Source organism: Lissotriton helveticus, chromosome 10, assembly GCF_964261635.1.
Source record: "Lissotriton helveticus chromosome 10, aLisHel1.1, whole genome shotgun sequence".
Taxonomy (NCBI): Eukaryota; Metazoa; Chordata; class Amphibia; order Caudata; family Salamandridae; genus Lissotriton; species Lissotriton helveticus.
Window position 1 is genome coordinate 671802484 of NC_136071.1, and position 22545 is coordinate 671825028.

Here is a 22545-nt window from a genome sequence, read left to right on the forward strand (position 1 = left end):
AATCGCAGCCGGTTGTTGTTCCTGCAGTGAAGCAGGGTCCGGTTCCCCAAACACCATCTCAGATAGGCCCGTATCCATTTTTTGTATCAGGTCATCCATATACGAATGAAACGCCCCAAGCGCTGCCAATACGGACGTTAGCGATGGCTCATGCTCCGTTTGGTCCGTTATCTCTCGCCCAGTACCAATCATGATCACCTCCCCTGGTGAATACGGTATCTCCGGGGGAACAAACAGGACCATGAACGGGCAGCGTCGGAGGGTGACTGTTCGTTACCTGCTGAGTTTTTTAAGGTTTTTTTTAGCTCCTTTGATGATTTGTTTCTGGTATTATTAAATTCAATGCTCGATGGTGGGCAAGTTCCCGAATCTTTTCATGAAGGTACGGTTGTAAGCTTTTTGAAAAAGGGGAAAGAAGCAAAAGACTCCAACTCTTATAGACCGATCATGTTACTAAACTCAGATTGTAAAATTACTACCAAATTATTGTCACTTCGTTTTAATAAGATTACGGCGGATTTGATTCATCCCGATCAAAATGGATTCATTTTAGGAAGACAATTATTTACAAATACACATTTTTTAATTGAGGCACTAGATTATTTTGAGTCACGGGGGTTAGAAGCTTTGGTTTTACTTTTAGATGCAGAAAAAGCTTTTGATTTGGTGGTTTGGGATACACTTTTTATTATTTTAAAATATGTTGGGATCCCACAACAAATCATAAATTTAATACAGAATCTGTACACTGGTGCCTCCGCCAATATAATCATTAATAAACTGTTAGCGGGTTCAATTTTAGTTCAGCGGGGAACTAGGCAGGGTTGCCCTTTGTCTCCTATTCTTTTCGCTTTTTTTATTGAACCACTTGCTGTAGCTATTCAGAATTGTGTACAGATTGTTCCCCCGGTCATCTCTATGGCCAAGATAAAATTATACGGGATGACATTATGTTATTAATTAAACCGGATCTTCAATCACAGACACAGGCTCTTCAGATTTTTGAAGAATTCGAGGCTTTAGGGGGCTATCGAATTAATAAAAAAAAGACAGAAATTCTTGTCTGTGGAGGTGCGAACCCAGTATTACATCCAGATCTATATGGCTGTATTAATCCAAAACCTAAAAGATACTTGGGGATCTTATTTTCTTCTACAATCCAGGATCTATATATACTCAATTTTGTCCCTTTGCTTTGGAAGGTCCGTCTAATGTTTGCTCGCTGGGATCCATTACCACTATCTATTCTCGGTCGAATTGCTCTGATTAAAATGTCAATACTCCCCCTTTTCAATTTTTTATTTTCCACTATCTCAGTCTTTTTACCTGGCTCTTTTTTCTCTAGAATAGAATCTATATTTTCCGCATTTATCTGGGCAAAAAAAAAAAACTAGAATCGATATACGGACTTTATACGAAAAAACTGAATATGGAGGCCTCTCATTACCAAATTTAAAAGACTATTATTACACACACTTTGCGCAGTACTTGGACAGATTTAAAAATACAATCCCAGGTGTGGGCTTATTTATACATTTTTTCTTTGAGTTAATATGTCTAGAAGTTCAGATTCCATCCCCTCTCCTTGTTCTAAAAAAAAAACAAAAAAAAAAGAGAAGGCCAAGGCAGGTACCGGCAAGCTTCGTGATGTGAAAAGAGAAAGAATGCTCTTGTCCAACCAAACCCCCAAGTTCTTTGCCAGCTTCCCTTCAGAGGAGGGCTAGGGAAAGTCAGGTGGCCACAGAGCTTCCCGAAACCTGGGAGGGAATTTTCCAAACAGCAAAATCTCTAATTTCTCCTCGTTGCATTTTAGTTGAGCACCCGTGAGCCACCTGAAAATGGAGGAGAGACAGTGATGAACTACGGTACCAGAATTGTCATCACTGTCCCAGGTAAAGAGCAGCTGTGTGTCATCGGCGTAAGCCATCACCTTAGCTCCTAAACTCTCAGCCAGATAGACCAGGAGATCACGTAAATGTTAAAAAGAAGGGGACTGAGGGAGGACCCCCTGAGGGACTCCCATCATCACATCCCCATGAAGAGAGGCAGATGGAGGCAGCCAGATCTGCTGGGCCCGACCATCGAGAAAGGACCTGAGCCAATCCCAGGCAGTCCCCGACACACCTATCCTGGCCAGACGTGAGGGGAGAAGAGAGTGAGGGACCGTGTTGAACACCGCCCACAGGTCAAGCAAAATCAATGCTGCCCTCCCGCCGGCGTACAAGCAGTCCCGAATGGCCTCCACCACCTCCACCAGCACATATTCCGTGCTATGAGCTGCTCGGAACCTTGACTGAGCGGGATGCAGGAGAACCTCTCTTTCGACTAACTCCGTGAGTAGTTTGGTGACAATCTTCTCACATACCTTGGCCAGACCAGGTAATAGAGAGATAGGCCTGTAGTTCCCTGGACTGCAAGTGTCTAATGATGGTTTTTTTTTATAAGTGGTAAGATCTTGGCCTGTTTCAAGGACGCAGGGACGCTAGCTGTGTGGAGGGACAGATTGACAATGCTATTCACCTCGGGATTAATCGTCTCGGCGGCTGCTGCTAGCAACCTGGCCGGACAAGGATCAGAAGGAGAGCCAGACTTTAGACTCTTCAGGATTCTAAGTGAATCAGACAAGTTCACTGGAATAAAGTCATCCAGGCAGTGTATAGTGCCCACCGGAGAAGTCGAGGACATTGCCTCAATCTCATTAACACCTGGTAAAAAAGTCACCTGAATCGTGCGGATTTTGTCCAAATAAAATGTAGAAAGAGTCTCGCACCAGGCGACTGAAGATGGAGATGCACTAGCCTGGGCTAGAGGTGACGAAAAGCTCTATACTACCGAGAAAATTTCCTTAGCATCGTTTTTAGCAGAGTCGATACGTGTAATGAAATATTCCCTTTCAGCATGAGCTATGGCCTCATAATAAATGTTTTACTTGGCTTTGAGCTTCAGCTTGGCTGCAGGGCAGTAGTCACTGCGGCACCATGCTCGCTCAAGAATCTTGCATTCGTGTTTCAATTCTCGGAGTTCTGGGCTGTACCAGGTTTTAGAGGGAGATCCCCTAGCGGGCCTAATTGAGCTCAGCGGGGCAAGAGAATTGACAGCCAATGAAACCCAGCTGGTGAAATCATCTAGTCGGCTCTCCAAGTCACCCGAGAGAGTGGGTCTAGAGGTTTCCAGAGTATGAATGAGAGCACTGGAGGCAATTTTGCCAAAAGCCGGTTTGCGAACGGGGCACACTGGGGGCTTAGCATTGTGCACCTCCCAAGAAAATATGTCAGGAAATGATCGGACAGGAGACTGGACACGGGTCCCTCATCGGGATAGGGAAATTGGTACAGATTGGGTCCAAAATGTGACCTGCCTGATGGGGAGGGTGCCCGACCCGCTGGATTAATTGGGCTAGGTGCAAGATATCCAGAAAATTTAACGTGTACGTAGCCTGAACCTGATCAGAATGGATGTTTTGGTCCCCCAGGACAACATAATTGGAGAATCGCAGTGCCCTAGTTACAATAGCATCACCACAGGCCTGCAGGAACGGACCCGCATGCCCTGGGGGCCTGTAGATGAGCGAGCCCCCCAGCGTGAAGTTGTGCAAAAAGCGAATGCTAAAGTCAAGGACTTTGCAGGCCCCCCATGAAGTGACACCTCCCTTCCGCAACTCCCACTTATCTTTGTAGAAGATGTCTACCCCCCCCCCCCCTCCCTTCTGGGCTGTCCGCTCTAATAATCTTGTAACCAACTGGAGTAGCAAGAGTAACATTGGGGTCAGACGAGGCATCAAGCCAAGACTCTATGATAAACAAGAGAACAGGGAAGTGACGTTGAGAAGATCGAAAACCTTGACGTGATGTTTCATGAGGGATCTGACGTTAATCATGGCTGCAGTGATGGAGGGGACCTTCATGGACTCTGGGGAGGGGGTGCTGATATGAGATGGGGTAACAAGGCCTGAAGTCAGCCTTAAACCACAGGTCAAACATACTTTGTTACTGCTAGCCAAAACCTCTCAGTTACCATTACAGGGACAGCGATGAATATCAATATCTCGCAGGGCAATGCCCGTATAACACAATCTGCCCTGACGACCTTGCTCCCGACCGGCAGGGTGGCTGGCGCTGGCCGCTACCGGGAAGCGGACGGGCGCAGACGGGCTTGCCTTAGGCGCGCCTTTGGCGCACCAGTGGCGCGTCCACAACGTACATTGTTACCAGCTCAGCAGCCACAAAGACTAGAGCGCTCCCTTCCCCAAGATGGCAGCTCTAGGTGGCGTGCTGGAGAACCCGGAAATCGCTTCCACCCGTCCCGTCAAACTCATACAATTGTTTTGGATTGAGTGTTTGAGCTCAACAGAGCAGAGCAGCGCTAAACAGGTCAATTTTAAAAGTTTCAGACGATGTGACCAAGTAAAAACTGTGGTAAATTCGATTCAGCATAACATTCTAGATGACACGAGAAAAACAATTTAGCTAGCATGTGCAAACAAGCTCCGAGAGGAACACAGTGAGTGTCCTGCAAACCCCTTAAGGCACGACTAAACACGCAGCGTGCAATTTTAACAACTCAGCAGCCAGTTTGTGCCCAGGAGGCTGGGCCCAAGGACAAAATACACATGAAAACATGGTGGCCTTGACCCCAAACAGTATGTCCTGGATGTTGGGCACCAATATTATGCGCACAGGAAGGCAATAAAATACCACAGAGCTCATGACATTAGGTTTGCTCATCAGCTCCTGTATGGTCCACTCGCAATAAATCCAACTGATCACATCTCTCCTAGAGTCATGTCTAACTTTTCAAACAAAAACACTCATTCATTTCTAAATAAATGTAAAACCGTTAAAGTAACCATGTTACTCCTGCACACATTTTACATACTTTACTTAATCCTGCATTCCCCCATCAGTGTTTACTTTTTCCAGGATGTGGTGACTTTTTTTTCCAGCCAGCATATTAGTCTTGTCTTCCCTCCCTCATAACCTATTTCCCATTTTCTGGTTCTCCATCACCGCTAGGTCACATAAATGGCAATAGCGCTTTACAAAGATCACTCCACACCAAAAAACAAAATTAAAACATTGTCATTTTCAACAGCTCTAACTTTCACAAATGTGAGACCTATTGCATGGCAAATGCTTGTTCTTCTTGGTACTGCAAAAGCTTATTGTAAAGATCTTGCAGTCCATCATAAGATAGGTATACTCTTCTTCGTCTACAAGTGAAACCCTCACATTTTATACCACTCGCAGGCATTGCAGGTATAAAAGAATACAGGGTTTAACACTCTCAAAAATAGTCTCAGTATAATTCAAGGAGAATTATTTGGTAACTCTGTAGTGTAAACTACATAAGAGGTGCTGTTGTTTTCTTTATATATAAAATTACCTTAAAGTAATTTCAAATGAAAATGTGCAGTCTATAAATTATAGTGAGCTACCACACGATGCTTTAGTTACATTAAAAAAACAGAAATCTTGTGTCCATTAAAGCAAGGTGAGTCGCAAAAGTTTGTTGTTCGGAAAAGTGGGTCATGGTTCTAAAATGTTTGGGATGCACTGCTCTAGAATATTCAGCACAACAGCCATGAGAGGGACTTTAATAGTCAGTATGGCCTGATTGGGGGGGGGGGGGGGGGGTTGGTATGAGGATGGGAGAATATTCAGCCTCAGAAGGATGCAATGATTTTATTGAATACAATAAAAATGCTCCCAGGAGACATGGGTGGTTTAAACCCCACCCTACACCCACCCCTTGCCCTCAGCAGTTATCACCTCATTTGCCAGTTAGGGATGCATGCATACCCCCAGCTTCCTACACTTTATAGAAAGTCAACTATTAGGAATTACTTTAAATTCCAATTTGCAGGATCTTGTTTCCCCAACAATGAAATGTTTAAAAAAACTAGAGATACGTTAAAACGCACGCGCACATTTAATAAAGATTTTCTTTTCATATCTGCTTCTGGGGGTGTTGTGTAGTTCCTATATATCCTATACAGGATCTGCACGTTCGGATAACATAAACTGTGGGTTTGGTGGCAGACTGATTCCGAGCACCCCACTGGATGTTAACCTGTTTGCATAAGCTAGCTCACAGTGCCACTAGATTTGTTTCTGGCAACCTCAGAACATGACGGCCCGGATCCCTCAGGATCGTGGAAACAATATACTACTTTACGCTCAGTCACTCGTGACTACTTCGTTAGTCTCAGAGATACACAGAATAAACAGTCTGGCATTTCAATAAAGATTTATTGAACAGCTGTGATTCTAGTGTAGAATAGATTTGCTGTAACAACCATTAGACAGTAGTAGAGATATATGATTAGCAGTACTACGAAAGTAAAGGGATGGTCCAGTTCCACCATCTTGCAGTAATCATGAATATATACAAGTACATACAACACATGATAAGAAAGTGCGTACTCCTACAATGCCTCCCTAACTAGATGTACCTAAATGTACCTAGCATTGATGTAGGTGTTATGCATTATGCGCTATCCCAAGAATCCCTTTAAGGTCTAGTCAACCCCATTACCTGTGTAAGGAGAGAATATGGGACCCCGTCCTGGTCTCGAGTTGGAAAACCCGCGAGGGATGTTAGACTACTGCTAGCTGGAGCTTCTGCATGCAGGAACCTCAGCGTTTCTGGTCAGTGTGTCAGCTGGGAAGTCATTATCTCCTCTGAGTGTCTAAGCAAGCCATGATGTATATATACCAACAGGTCTCCCAGGGGTCCTACCTTTCTGTGATACTGTGTCGGCCTAAAGGAAGACGTTGGGCTTGAACTTTCATATAGATATTATACAGGAGATGTTCGTCCTGCCGTGCTTCCAAGAAGCATCATGCATAATGTATGAGTATCGAACCAGGGAAAAACCTGTGTTCTGAATGCAGTATCGTATCTAGGTAGAAGGTCAGTCCCTATGAACCGTTATGTATGAAATGTAGGGAAGGATATAGGTGAAAGGTTGCAGTATTTACCTGCGCCTATTTGGGTACCTATATGGAATATAACAGGGGAACCAAGGCAAAGCACTGAAATAAAATAAATGTGACTAATGAACATTTTACAACAAGAAAATAGTTTTTGACCTGTTCCAGAATCCAGCATTATTCTCATAGTTCTGTGGCACAATATTGGACAGATAGAAGGTTTCAGCCATTGCTTCCTGTAACAAGAAAAATAATTCAGTTAAAATAATGAAATAGTGAAGTGTATAGGGGCGCACTATGAAAGTGGATAAAATCATAACTCACACGGATGATGACAGAGCTCTGTAGCCAGACGTAAGCATAACCATGATTTTATAAGAGAAAAAAGATACAAGTGGGCCATTTACTGGCTGGCAAGCAGCATGCACACATTGCAATTCTCTTAATCAGCACCAATGCAAGTTAAAAGGTGATCGCTGCTGCTAAACCATGCAGCATTTATTGCACCGCATTCAAGAAAATCACAAAAACGGCATTTTGAAATAATGGATGCACAAGATATATTAAATTGCCTTACTGCCCCATGAGGTAATGCATTTTCCATTTCAAAGAATATCTACACTTCTAGTACAGACAACTACGTTTTAGTTCAGCTTTCTCCAGCAACTAAAAAGTGAAATCCAAGTGATCAGCTGCACTTTTTCAGTGAACCAAAGTTACCGTGCCCAGAGTTGTGGCAAGGAATGATCTAAGTAGGCCTCCATACTTTTTACAAATCCCTTACCCTGTCCTCCTACAGCTAAATGATGATGGTGTTTTTACTTTCAAGGCCAATATGTACTGTGAAGAACATATTTCAGTGGATTTCTTGGTGCTTCTCAGCAAGGATTCTCACATAGGAGACTTGAACAGCTACGTAGATGGGGACAAGACAAACAGCATGGGCCTTAATCAAGCAGGGTAACCACCTGCCTGGGCCTTGTATTCACTTCCTTAAGATGGCGCTATGAGAACACATGAGCAGCCAGGGCCGAACTGGGAACCAAAACCGGCCCTGGCAAAGTGCTTGGCCGGCCCCCCCGCCCCCCGGGCGGGAGGGGGGCGAGCGCTTTGCCAGGGCCGCCGATTTTGTTACAGGGCCGATTTTGCAGCTATACTGCAAAACCGGCTCTGCAACAAAAACGGCCCCCAGGGCCCAAAACCGGCCCCCACCCTTGCGGCCGACCGGGGGATTGCCCGGTGCCCACAACGGCCACTCTGGGCCTGTGAGCAGCCCTCCTCATGCATCACAGTGAGAGGTACGGAGGTGCTCTTTAGGTCTTGCCTAGGCCTGGGCGGTGAACTCTGCTCTGTTCTTAGTTTTCCAAACTCTGCAGATCACACGGAGTTCTTCGCAGAGCAGGGAGCAGAGTTTCTGTACTCGCTCACGAGCGCGAGCGTGGAAAATCCAATGCTAGACCACCTTTCAGTGAGATTTCTCAACGCAGGCGGTTGTGGATAGTCAGAACCGCTTGTGTTGAGAAACTTTCTGTTCGTGTTGAGGAAGCTGCAGCTCGAGTATAACTTCTACTCGAGCAGCAGAAAGAAGCTGCGCTCTTTTGCAGTGCCTATGGCGCCATTTGTGGTGATTTTCCAGCGCGGGAGAAACACAGGGTGCTAAAAATCAGCACGAATGGCACGACCTAATGCACTCCGACGTTTATGGAACTCCACGTAGCACTGCAGCGTTTTTTGGTCACTTCGCGGAGTTCCACATAGCGGAACTCAGCTGAGGCCTAGTCTTGACATCATCCTGTAGACGAGGCAGACAAACCTATCTTTCCCTGCAGCAGCAGCAGAGCATGTATACACCTTCAGTGATCTGAGACAGATAGATGTTCTGGTAGGAAAAGGGCAAGGCGAGAATGTGTGAAGTAATGGGTGCAGGCAGACTGTTTTTCAGGCATAGAAAGGGGTACACAGGACTAGGTCTTAAGGAATGAAAATTAAGCTGAGCACACCATTGCAAAAGATACATGCTTTCAGAATCGAGAGGGGTAATTCAGGTACAGTCTACTTCGGTTCGTTAGAGACCAAGAAGAACACAAGTGGGAGCATTTGCTAGCAGCTATGCGGTTGTGAGAGTATCAAGAGCATGTTAGCAGCTTCTGCCTCCCTCCTGGGGAAAGGGAAAAACAATCCCGAGGGTGGTGAAGAGTTTACAGGTTGCCAATGTTTTTTATTTGAGCGATAAAGTGGCGAGACTGCAAAAGGAGGAGACAGAAAAATATTTCACCTTGTTTGAAAGGAGGGGGATGGGAACGTGGAGCAAGTTGAGGTAGTAGGTGTGTTTTTTCTAGCTTACAGGGGTAATCAGGAACGCACTGAGAAAATTTCATTTTAATAATGCTTCGAGACCCCCATAATTACACACACAAACGCACTCCACAGGACCTTCTTCCAAACAGGTCAGGCAATTGCAAGGTATATGTACAGGACATAAAAAAAGTGGACTCTTTCCTCATCCACAATTAAGTGTTTTTAACCTTGAGGTTGGTATATCCGTTGCGTTATCATCTTACGCACTAAAAGTCCATGGTGGATGGTGAGCCACCATAACTGGGTTCATTGCTACGGTGTTTAGTGAAGACCAAGCACGTGGCATAACAGACAGTTCAGACTAATTTAAGACAAGGAAAGAATGTGTTCAGAGGTTCAGGGTGATAGCAAGCAAGAGATTTCTGATTAGATTGCGTCATGGTAGACACGCTTTTGTAAAGCGGGAAATAAGTAGGTATCGGTAACTCAAGATGTCTTTTGTTTTCGATCTTCAGAGCAATTTTCGAAAGCCAGTTAAAACACCAGTGGCTGTAACAACACTTTATAAAAAAAAGTTCAACACAAGTGGTACAACTTTCCTTGATACAGAGGCTGTCGTTTAATAGCAGATTATAAAGCATGCACACCCAGCATTTGAAAGCATTTCACGATCCCATGTCTGAAATCCTTATGTGATATAAAAAGGCCCCCCACCATCGAAAACTTGTTATTTCCGGCAGGTGCCATATGTCCTCGCGACCAGCCACTCTTCCAATAATCTTCATTGGTAGCGGTAAATATTAGTGGGATGTTAGGATCTGGCTTGAATTTGCAATGTCTTCGATCGGCTGTACCTGGAGAAGGAGAAATTCAAGTTTCATGGTAAGCATTACAATACAAACCATTTGTTATGGACACGCGCAATCCTAGAAATAAGATACAGCCACATTTTTATACTGCGTTCTTAAATTCGTAACAGATGACAGATCAGTGAAATTAAAAAGTGGCGTCAGTTTCGCTTCATTGCAAAAACGAATAAAATCTTTGTGCTTTACCACCTGTCGGTGACAAGAGTAATGGATCCCCACATACCACAAACAAAACTATATTTTAACTAATAGGGTCATGAACAGGTTATGCAAATGCACTCTATCTGGAGGTACTTACGACCCTACTGAAAGAATGCCACATCATCCAGCATATGGTGGCCAGATTGGTGGCTTCTATCTCTTACTCTTACCCTATGCGCTGCTTCGGTAGCGCCATTGGCACCCTGCGAGACAACGTGTACATTTCAAAACCTTGTGCACCGTACATAAATCTTGATCTAGGATAGCTCCAATGTTGTGTTCCCTAGAGGAGTCTGGGATCTTCCTCTTGTAATTTAATGGCCAACCCTAGATTTCATAAATGGTGATCAGCAGGGTTAGCTCCCACTCCCCAATCAACACATCTAAACTCTGGACCTCTTTTACCCTAATTTAAGTGCTGAATTTTTTTTATTTCATTTTCGTCATTGGCCTAAAATATGGCTGTTTATACAAGCTTTTAATAACCCTTATGATGTTTTCGCTGTTATTTCTCCAGTTACATTTGGCATAGTGCCTAGTGACCACTGGTGTTAGAGCGCATAACCAATGCTAATAACTCAACTACATTTGGAAGTCAATACAGAACAAGCTTATCGTTGATTGTTAACCTGCATTGTAAAAAAAATAAAAATACAGCTACAACCAACACATGTAAATTAATCCAAGGAACAACATATTTAGAACTGCTTCGCACAACTAAAGAGTTCGGATTGCCTTGTCTTTATACCTTTTCCTGAATGAAGGTTAAATACCTGCAAATAGCATTTAATTTTAGAGCACGCCCAAAAAAGAACACCATTTCTACATCGTCACTGCCTCCACGTACCTACTACTTTGCTTTTGGAAATATGTTCTATTACCCATCTGGGTATTCGTCTCTCCTGATCATAGGACAGTGCATGATTTGTGTAGTGTCTGATCTCAGCTCCAACCACAGGGAGTCCATACTCTTTCAGCAGCTGGTCTTCACAGGGTTCTAGGGAAAAAAACGAGAAGTCAGGAACAAATTTGTGACCAGTATTATGAGATCAGATTGTCGGTACGCCTAGGAAATTTCCTCTTAATCGCAGGTCAATCTGAAACAGTGAACTGTACCATTTAGCAACCAAATTACAACATTTTTGTGATGCATTCATTTGAAACATATTTTGCCATTCGCTTTGTCATTTACTCAAGATAGCGTTAAATCTCTAAACAATCTTCTGGCTGGAGTAGTAGAACAAACATCAAACTTGTCTGTTTATTACTGAACTACATTGACAAAGAAAAAGAAAAATACAAGAGAGCCCACACAAATCTGAACCACACGCAATGGCTCTCGCTCTGATCTGTACTAAGTGCATCTTCTCATTTGTGCAATCTGGGCACAATAAAGATCTCAGCTAAAGAAGAGCGTCAAGAAGACAAGTCAACCAGACACTGTGTTAATGGGGATGTATGACGTTACAACGCATACCTTTACAACGCATTTTTTACAACGCAACATCCTTTACAACGCAACATCCTTTACAACGCATTCCATTACAACGCATGCCATTACAACAAATTTTTTAAAACTACCTTTACAACGCATTCCATTACAAGGCATACTACCTTTGCAAAGCATACCATTACAACGCATACCATTACATTGCATGAATGGTAAGTGTTGGATAGTGTAGGGGTAAAGATTACTATTCTAACTCCAGGGGGTGCAACAGTAGGATAAGTGTTGGATAGTGTAGGGGTAAAATTTACTATTCTAACTCCAGGGGGTGCAACAGTAGGGTAAGTGTTGGATAGTGTAAGGGTACTATGCGTTGTAATGGTATGCGTTGTAATGGTATGCGTTGTAATGACATGAGTTGTAATTGTATGCGTTGTAGTGTCATGCGTGGTAATGGTTGCGTTGTAATGGCATGCGTTGTAAGGGATGCTTCGTTGTAATGACTGAGTTGTAATGGTAGTGCGTTGTAAAAGTTGCGTTGTAAAGGTTGTTTCCCGTTACAGGCATGGAGACTGCCTGCTCCCCAATGGTCAGGTGTGGAAGTGCCAGACAACACAAGGATTGTTCTGCCTCATCCAACTAGAGATGTCTGGTGTTAACGAGTCAATGCTTTTCTTGACAATAAGAGTTCCCTTGCACAAAGAACAAAAGTGTTCCATAGAGCTGGTGCCTAAGGTTGGTTTAAAGACCAGTTAATAACCTATGGTATTCTTACCACCAGGAGGCCTTTGGGGGATGAATCCCATGGACAGCTGACTGTGTCATGGCTGGCTGTTGTATCTGATTTCCTTCTGGGTGTCGTCAGCTGTGGGCTGTGAATGCAGCTCGGTTGCGGTGTCTCCTTCCATAGTGGACGAGGGCACCTACCACTTGAACCTTAGTTGGTATTATGTCATTTTAGAAATTAACTTACATGACTGGTAAGTGTGCATTATTTATTATTCATGCAATGTTACTCTACTATTTCAACCTTGTTTTTTTCTTCCCGTCTTTTTTTCTAATCATTGCATAATTTCATTGAACTATTTAATTTCATTTTGTAAAGCACTTTGCTTAAAGGCAGTAAAGTAAATTCCAATAAATGAAAACATAAAAATATACACACTAGTGAGGGCTCAGGCTAAAGTTTCTTCAGTTTAACTACAACTGGTGAATTTCTGGTGTTTTTTTTGTTTAAAATTGTTAGACCTGTCATCCTTAGGGTGGTCTTCCCCCAACGTTTGGCCTGCTTACCTCCACTTTTTGCTGTAACTTTGTGTTGTTCTAAGAACTCTGAGCATTTTGCCACTGCTGACACGTGCAAAGTGCAGGTGCTTCTCCTCTAAACATGGGAACATAGGTGTACACCTGATTGGCATATTTAGTTTACCTGTAAGTCCCTTGTAAAGTGGTATACCATATACCCAGGGCCTGTAAATTAAATGCTACTTCTGAGTCTGCAGTACAGATTGTGTCACCCACACAGGTAGCCTTTTAAACCTGTCTCGAGCCTGCCATTGCAAGGCCTGAGTGTTCTTTACAATTATTACCCAGGGGGTCCTTGTTTTTCTCACACTGTGTGTGCAGCATACTGCCACTTCGAATTGGCATCTAAAACAACTTGCCAAGCCTTACACTCACTTTTAAGTTTTATATGACCTGGAAGTGATAAACAGCTAAATTTGGTTTTCACTGCTGTGAGGCTTACTCTTCTCATAGGCTAGATTTAGGGATTCCTTAAACCCTTTAAGCTACAATTCCTGATCAGAAAGGAGTAGCTATATCATGTTTCATATCTATGGAATGGTGGTGATAAATCCTCTTTAGTAGTAAAACTGGAATTGACATTACCATTTTAGAAATGTCACTATTAGAAAGTGGACATTTCTCTGCTCTTCACTTTTCTCCGTGTGCCTGCAGCCTGTCTTAAATACATGTCTGGGCTGGGTGACAGCTACAATTTGTGCATTCCTTCTAGACAGCCACAGAACACAGGAAAGGCTGGGTGTGGCACAGCACTTATCTGAATGTATCTGCAATCAAGCAGAGGTGACTCACACTTGCATCTGAATAGGCTGTGTCTTGTCCTCACACAAAGGGCTAATTACCGCCCCAAAGATAGCCTGGCAGACAGGACTGGTTTGAAAGGGATCCTTGCGCACTTCAGAGAACTCCTTTAAAGTTACTGCCTGCATCAAAGGCACTTTTGGGTATAAGTACCAGGGTTCTGACACTGCCAAATCAGTTCAATACTGGACCTGGGACGATCTCTGCTGGAGTAAAGACTGCTGTGCTATAAGGATTGACACTTTTCTGTGACTGACTGTTCAGAGGAACTGGTTCTCTGCTTTGCTGAGCTGCCCTGCTGAGGACAAGGACTGGACCCATCTCGCTTGAACCCAGAGTGACTCCAAGGGCTTGCTGGCTTGCCTCCTGTTTTTTAAAGTTTCAGGGTCACAAAAGACTTCTTGCAATCCTGCTGGTGCTGCTGGCCTCTGCAATCTGAGTCCTAGCCTCGCCTGAGGTGCCCCCTTTAGTCCTGAGTCTCAGAAGTGAGTTTTGCCGCAGATTTGTGCAAAACCAACACATTGCCTCAAATGCGTCAGAATTTCTGTTGCATCGCCCTTAGACGCCAATGCAAAGGTTGTTCGACGAAGATTCCAGAGCCTGAGAGGCTCGATAACAATGCACTGCATTCACTTCAACAGAGCTCGACGACGAAGCAGGACTTCCCCCCCCCCCCCCAATGCACATCTCGACAATGACACACTAAACTCTACATTGACAAAAGCTTTATCCGTGGTATTTCTTCAGCGGGTCCTGTCTGGGACCAGTAGCCAGCCTGCCCTCCATTGCGGTCGGCCTGAGCTTTCAATTTGCATTGTTTCCTTGCGACCTCGAGTAACCTTTTAACTGCTAGTGACTTCTAAGCACAGTTATCACATTTAATCTTTGAAAATTAATATATCGACTGCTACTTATTGGAATTTTCTCGTTTGGTCTTGTTTTACTCAGATAAATATTCTCTATTTTTCTAAACCTTTGTGGAGTCTTATTGTGGTGTTTTCAATGAGTTACAGTAATTTAAGTGTTGCACAAATACTTTACACATTGCCTCTAAAGTTAAGCCCGAATGCTCTGTGCCAAGCTACCAGAGGGTGAGCACAGGCTAATTTAGGGTGTGTATATGACTTACCCTGACTAGAGTGGTCTCTACTTGAACAGGATGCAAACCTCTGCCAACTAAAGACACCCACTTTTAACAAAATTGTTGCATTTTAACTAAAAGTTTCACCTAATTAGAATGCCACTTTAACCTTGGTATTTTTCAGTGAATTTCTCAGGTTTTTGTTTTAAAGTAATATTTTAGGACCATACCTTACAATACCATTCCTGCATCGCACAGTCAGCCCCTATGCCTAAACGCCTGTTGATGGACAACCATGTACAGACTTTGACCATGTGCGTGGTGGGGTTGGGTGTAGAACCTGGCCTGTGGGGAGGCCCTGTGCCCAACTCCCCCGTGGGTGGCCACATGCCCCTACCTGAAAATAAGAACATCAGCCCCCCTTGGGATGGGGTAACCAGGGCCTTTAAAATGGCCCAGAGAAGGACGCCACACACAACCCCTCCCAAAAAAAAAATTGCACCAACCCACAGGGCCTGGCACATCATGGGATTTATTTTATTTAAAAAGGGTGACAGCCTACCCCTTTTCTTATTATTTCTGTTTTTTTATATATGTTTCTACAGATCCGCAGTAAAATAAAAAAACATAATACGTTTTTGGCTCCAGGGTCCCCACCCACCTGGCCAAGGGAGTCATGGATCCCTACCCTGCTCCCATTATGTATTTTCTTATTCTTTTTTGAGGACAGGGGACTGGGTCACCCGAGTCCCAAAACAGTTGCCACAACACCTTTGTTTATGACAGTCAATCAGATCTTATCTATAGATCTGCTGGGTCCATTGATCCTTCACGCCCCGGCTAACTCCTATTTAATCAGCTATTTCTGGAGTTAAATAGTGATGTGTGCTCCAGATGTAATCAGATAGTAGTGGGGGGATTTCAATTTTTGGTAGGATACTGTAACAAGGTCCCCCCTCGACCCCCGCCCCCAATGGTGGGGTTTTGTGAAGGGATGGAAATCATGGGCTTAGAGCAATTAGTTGAGTCTCAGACTCACCTTGGATTTGGTATGGGCCACTCAACCCATAGCCAGGCTAACAGGGGTTGAGCCCTGTGGTTGCTCATATCATTATCAGATTAGGTTTATGATCCTCCCTGCCTACTCAGCTGGCTCGTTGTCTGCCAATTTGGCATACAGTACGTAACTGGTCAAGAATAAATAAAACCCATCTAGTGAAGGCCTTTAGTAACATAATACATCCACCAAATAGGGCGGAGGAGGTAGAACAGAAAAATAAGCAGTTTGTGAGTTGGATCCAGGATATCATAGATAATGTGGCGCTGGGTCCTAAGGGCAGAGTAAGCGAGAGAAGCAGGTGCGCCTCTTGGTACATCCCCTCACTTTGTGAGGGAAAGCAGAGGCTTCACAGGTGTGAAAGGCACTGGCGTAAGTATTATGAGCCAGAGGCTCAGAGGGTCTATAAAGCGAATCTAGGCAATTACTAAAGAGCGATTATTGTCACTAAAGAAGCCTTTTATGATGTAAGAATCACTGAAGCTAGTGATCCACAAAAGGAGAGCTTTAATGTGCTCAAATAATTAAGCCAGACAAGAGATCAGGCCTTGGTGGTAGACCCTCAGGATTGCAATAGGATGCAAGATTTTGTTAATGGATAAGATTAAGGACATCCTGAAGGAAGTAAGGAACACCCTGCTTTGTGCTTACCCACCGATAGTGGATGATGTGCCCCCTCCCCATCAGGATGGGTGTCTATCAGTATTTCTACCCATGAATCTAGAGACCGAGGCCTCCTCTTTGGCAGCTGTTAAATCTGGCTCACTGAAGACCTTTGTCCCCCTTGCGTTTGAAGCAGCTTTTCCCAATGTGGGTGGCACGTTTTGTCTCTTCTGAACACCTCATTGGCATCGGTAAAATTGCCTCTGAGATTTAAGGAGGCTAGGGTTAGCCCGCTGTTCAAGAAGGAGAGAGCTGATCCAAAAAACGTAAACAACTGTCTCCCAGTTTCCCTGCTGCCTTTTCCACCTAAAACACTAAACACTAAACTAAACCTAAAGCTCTCGGTTCTGGATGAACTTAGAGTGGTGGCTAATATGAACAGGCCATCTGTGTTGATCGTGCTGGACCTTATAGCAGCATTTGACACGGTTGACCATCAAGTGCTCCTGGACAGGTTAATGGTGTACGGTATTACAGGGTCCGCACTCCTGTGGATTTCATCGTTTCTGAATGACGGGTCACAGAGGTTGAAGATGAGTGGGCATGTCTCTAGAGGGAAATTGCTCTCTTGTGGGGTTCCCCAGGGATCTTCACTATCCCCACTGCTATTTAATATTTATTTATACCCTCCAATTGCAGCATAAGCACGGTTGGATTTCCAACTGTTCAACTAAGCAGATGACACTCAGTTGGTCTTACGGACCAAGAGTTCCACGCAGGAACAGTTGAACATTCAGAATATTCCACAGTTCACTATGAACTGGATGACAGCTAACTCGATGAAAGTAAATCCTCATAAAACTGGGATTCTAGCTATCACTATGAAAGGGAACCCATTGAGGGATGTGTTTTAGCACTGGGAGTTAGGTCCCATCCCTGACTGCATGTCAGTAGTGAAAAGTCTCAAATTGAAAAGCGCTCTGATATCCTTCGGGATCAAGTTCGCGCTATATAAAACTTTATAAATAAATAAATAAAAGACAGGCACATGCTACGCCACTACTGCAACAACGGCATTGGCTGCATACGTCGCTACATGGCACAGTTTCATCTTATATTAAGGAACAATTAATGCAATATGTGCCTGGATACAGTCTATGCCCCTCTGAGGCGTTTTTGCTGACCTGCCCACACATCAAGAAAATTATTTTGGGCAGTTGGGCATTTTCTGTTATGATACCACCGATCTGGAATGGGCTTCCGGAAGATTTGAGAAGCAACACTTTTGCTTTTACTATACTTGTATGAACATTGGTTTGATTAACTGTTTTTGAAAAATTGTTTGTATGGGATTTTGATAATATGTGAAATGTGTATTAAGAGTTATTCATGTGCAGCGATAAACAGATAAAAATCAGTGTATGAATATTGTGATTTTTAAACGAGTGTAAGTAGGAGGAATGACAACGGAGGCCATCTGTTTTTACATCTTTGTATAAGATTGATCTATGACAATTGTTTAGGAAATATTTGTTTGAAATATTGACATTGAGTCTATGGCTCTGTATATAAATATCAATTATTGTGATTCAGTGTTATGTGAATATAAAATGAAATTTTTTTTTTATAAAGAAGGAGACATATTTTCCAAAAAACAGGCTTTATGTATTTTGAGTATGTATGCATGAATGTGATAATAGAAGGACAATAGGGGTGTTCCACAAGATTGATTGAATCGGCACAAGGTGGATAATAGTTTTTTTCGGTGATTTGAACCCAGTTCCCTTTGTTTGTTTGAAGGTTTACTCTACATTAGCTTTAAAAATGATTATTCTACAGGTCTTGTGTCAGAAGGGAGTACGGTCTACTCACCCCACTCATGTAAAGTTTAATTTTAGTGTAACCCTCAGACACTTGCACTGAAGCTTCTTGTTCATGTATGTAGGGTGAATGTGCAGCACATGCATGGTAACCAGATTCTGTGTATAGTCTGTGTATAGTCAGAGTGGCGGAACCATTGGGCCCATTTTGGAAGGTTCATGATTTAGCAAAGCACAAGTTGAAGGTAGATACAGCTTCCTCCGACAATGGAAATGTATTGACTGAGCAGGGCAAGATGGCATCTGTATAGCACACCCGTCACTACCACTCCTCTCCTTACCTCCTCAGCTCTATGACTGACCGCAATTACAGAACCATGTGAGCGTCGTCGATAGCCCGCTGAGATGTGGGAGAGCCGGTGGAGCTTTGACTTCACTGGAAAATACGCAGAGCGCTGTAGCTGCTGCAACTCAAAGTATAGCACTGGCCGAAGGTGTCGCGTGTTTCTGATAACCGCAGCTCACCAGAGTTCGAGCCGGAATCTGCTGCGGATTCTTTTGGCAGCCTTAGCCGGGCATACAGGATTGTCGGACTAGATGGCTGGAAGAGGGACAAAGGTTCCCAAACCGAAGCCTTCAGCGGCAGCAGCAACGACTGCAGTCTCACTTCCAGCCAGCACTTCCAGGACGGCTACACAGCCGTGGCACTCCAGAAAATTAAGCACTGAACAGAGAGGAAAGATGATGACCCGACCGACATGGAGACAAATAAAATCAACACAATGACCTGTCCGTGGAGGCAACGTAACGTTTCTGAGCTGCTTCCACACATGTAAAACTAAGTTCTGAAAAATCTGGACTTTGCGGCAGCGGTCCCCTTGTCAGTCTCTTCGGCCCAGTCTGCCCTGGCTCCTGTGGCTGTGGTAGAGGGACAGCACTCCACTAAGAAGATAGAATTAAGTGGTGATACTGAGCAAGTGGTCAGACTATCTGTGGCTCTAGGACCATCAGAGGGCGAGCCATTAGTCAAGCAAGGATTGATTAATTCTGCAGACACTGAAAATCTTGAACATGGTGGGTGTGGAGGATCCCTTTCCTACTACCGTAGAAGATGTAAGCCTCACTCTGCTAGAGCATAGTCCTCTGAGGGGCTCAAAAGCAACAGCGTCACCAGAACCAATGGGGAGGAGGGGAAGGAAATTAATTTCCCTAACCGATGAATCCGACTCCTCAATGAGAGATTTAGACTCTATGAGTCCACGTTGTCGCGTTCGAGTAGTGGCAGCTACGTGGAAGAATCTGTTGAAACCACTAGAAGAAAGAATGGGTCTGGTGGAGGGGAGGGAAAGAGGAAGTCCGCAAGCCAGAGAAAGAAACATACTGCGATTGGCAAGAAACAAACTCACAACAAGATGGCTCAGCACGAAAGGTTATCCCCAGGCTTAGACTACCACTCAGCAATTCAACTGCTTGATCAGCAAGGAAGGAGAATGGAGGTGTTGATCACAGGGAATCGGGCAGGAACTACAGGTACCAAAGCAGGACTGGAGCCTACTAGTCTGGCAGAACCCTCACCCTTGGTTATTTTTGCTACTTTCAAACAGTTGCAGGATGAGTTCGTGAATGATAATCGTGTGGCTCGACAAACCTCAAAAACAATACAGGGAGAGGTCAGACAGATAAACCAAACCTGCTCTGAGATTTCAGAAAGAATGACTCTAGTGGAAGCTCGCACAGAAACTCTTCAAATGGAGGTTGCGGAACTAAAGACCCAGAGAATATCCCAAGTTAACGGATATGATGTGGAAACTAGAAGAGCATGAAAACAGACAGAGGAGAAACAATTTGAGACTGCTGGGTACTCCAGTGGGCAGCGACGGAGGGAACCCCAGAGGATATAAAGTTATATTCACAAAGGGTGCCTTTCCAGAGCTCATAGACTGGGAAAAAGAAGTACAAAGAGCGCATTGATTCCCCCTAATGCTAGAAAAATAGCAAGCGGGTAATACTGAATATCCCCAGGTGGTGCTGGTGTACTTTGCAATCTCTTACTGACGCAGAGCATTTACGATTTGGCATGTCCACACACTAAAAGAGAGTTTGCGCCACTGTCCTTTTTTGCGTGGCCAGACATTGCCCACACCACAGTAGAGCGGAGGTGGCATTTATGAAATTAGGGGCCGAAATATATCTACCAAATCCAGCTAAACTGAAAGTTTTGTTTAAGGTGCGCACACAAAGTTTCTTCTCAGAGGTGCAGCCTCAGGAGTATTTGGATGAATTGCAGGGGGGGGGGGGGTCCTGATATATAAGATAGGGTCAAAAGCAGCAAATGCCAAAAAAGGGTAGGGTAACTTAAAGGTGATTCACTAAACGGAGAATGTTTAAAAAAGGGTAAAAAAAGAATAGGGGAAAATAAGAGAAAAACTAACGCACTTAGTATCACCGATAGGCGGTCACAAAGGATTAATAGTGGTGACTGGGGAGAGGAGGGAGGAGGGACGACGGTCACTTTTTTGCAAAAGGGTGGTGGGGTGGGGGACAGGCTATTGAGGGACTGGAGAGGGGCCTCACTGCAGGGTCAGGTGGGGGAGGGGGTTCCACATGCCCAGGAGCAAAGAACAAAGAAAAGGGAGATCTGCTAAGAGGGAGATAAAGGTTTGGCGTGGTATTTTAGAAATGTCAATTGCTAGGAGCCAAGGTCCATTTATAAAGCAGGACAATGGGAGGTAACTGGAAGGTATGCATTGCCTCTATGAATATTTGCGGGCTGAATAAGTCTAAGAAAAGATCTACAACCTTAATAGGGCAACAAGTACTGAAAGCAGACATTGTGTGTCTGCAAGAGACGCATTTCGAAGGGTCACAAAGGGATGTGCTAAACACAATGGGTTATAGACTAATAGGCGGGACATCACAAGGGGTGTGCACTGGGGGGGGGTCGCAATTTTAGCCCTAGGTAATTGGTTAAAATTTACACAAGTACGGGCTGATATACAGGGCAGATGAGTAATTGTAGTGTGTCATACTAATATCGGAGACAAATGTAGGCTATGCACAATCTACGGTAGCATACTCAACGATCCCTATGTTTTAATACGATATCTAATTAACTGACCTATCGACCCTTACCTATTGTCTTATGTGGGGATTTTAACATCAATCTCCCTGGTAACTGGGTTATGGGAGAGCAACAAAAATACATTGGTTGAAAACCTAAAGTATTTCAAGCCCAGAAGGGGTTTGTAAGGATCATGGGCTTATTGACGTATGGAGTAGCAAGAGATCATTGGAGCACAGATACACTTATTTCTCTGCTCCGCATCTCACACATGCTCGATTGAATTTTTTTTGCATCACATACATTTATAGCAGCTGAAGAAAGTCTGATCAGAGTATTGCAACAAGGAGGGGACATGAAAGAAGCCCAATTAGGGGTAATAACAGCAAGGGCAGCAATTGAGGCGAGTTTTGCTAATATGGCAGCAGAAAAGTATACGGTCTGGAAGGAAAGAACATACAAGTGTAGTGAGCAAGTAGGGCACCATCTGGCTGTCAGAGCAAGGCGGAAGAGCATGATAAATGAGATACGAGACGTTCAAGACCCTATTTTCGGGTTAGTCTCAGACTCGAGTAAAATTAGAGGTGCATTTCAAACATACTATCAAGCACTATACTCCGAAGATATAAGGGATACTCCCTTGCAGACTAAAGAATTCTTGTAAATAAATTATCGATGAGGGTAAGTCCCTCGAAGGGGATCTACTGTGGGAAGAGATCTATTTAGCAATTTCTATTCTTTCTTCCAGTAAAACACCAGGAGTTGATGCAATCCCCTCAGAATTTTATAGAATATTCGCTCCCCAACTGAAAGACCATATGACCGCACTATTTAACCAAATATATCGCAGCGCTTCCCCTCCAGGCACATGGTCCATCGCCAAAATTGTTGTATTCCTGAAAAGGAACAAGCCCTCGGTAGAATTAGGCTCATATCGCCTGATAACACTAATAAATGGAGATTCGAAAACCTACTCCAAAGTTTTAGCCACACGATTAGCGCAGGTAATAACAAAACTAGTGGCTAATCAACAGCATGGTTTCATTGTGGGGAGGGATACTACAGGTTAC

The 22545-nt window shown here is 44.0% G+C and overlaps 1 protein-coding gene across 1 annotated transcript in view; it reads right to left on the reverse strand.

Annotated features, from left to right (window-relative positions):
* EXOG (exo/endonuclease G) overlaps positions 1-22545 on the reverse strand; it is a 171961-nt gene that overhangs the window by 95020 nt on the left and 54396 nt on the right. The window contains exons 2-4 of the mRNA XM_078663206.1: positions 11148-11297; positions 9945-10084; positions 7092-7168 (exon numbers count right to left, since the gene is read on the reverse strand). Of these exons, the coding sequence (XP_078519332.1) occupies positions 7092-7168; positions 9945-10084; positions 11148-11297 (367 nt within the window). The remainder of the gene's footprint in view (positions 1-7091; positions 7169-9944; positions 10085-11147; positions 11298-22545) is intronic.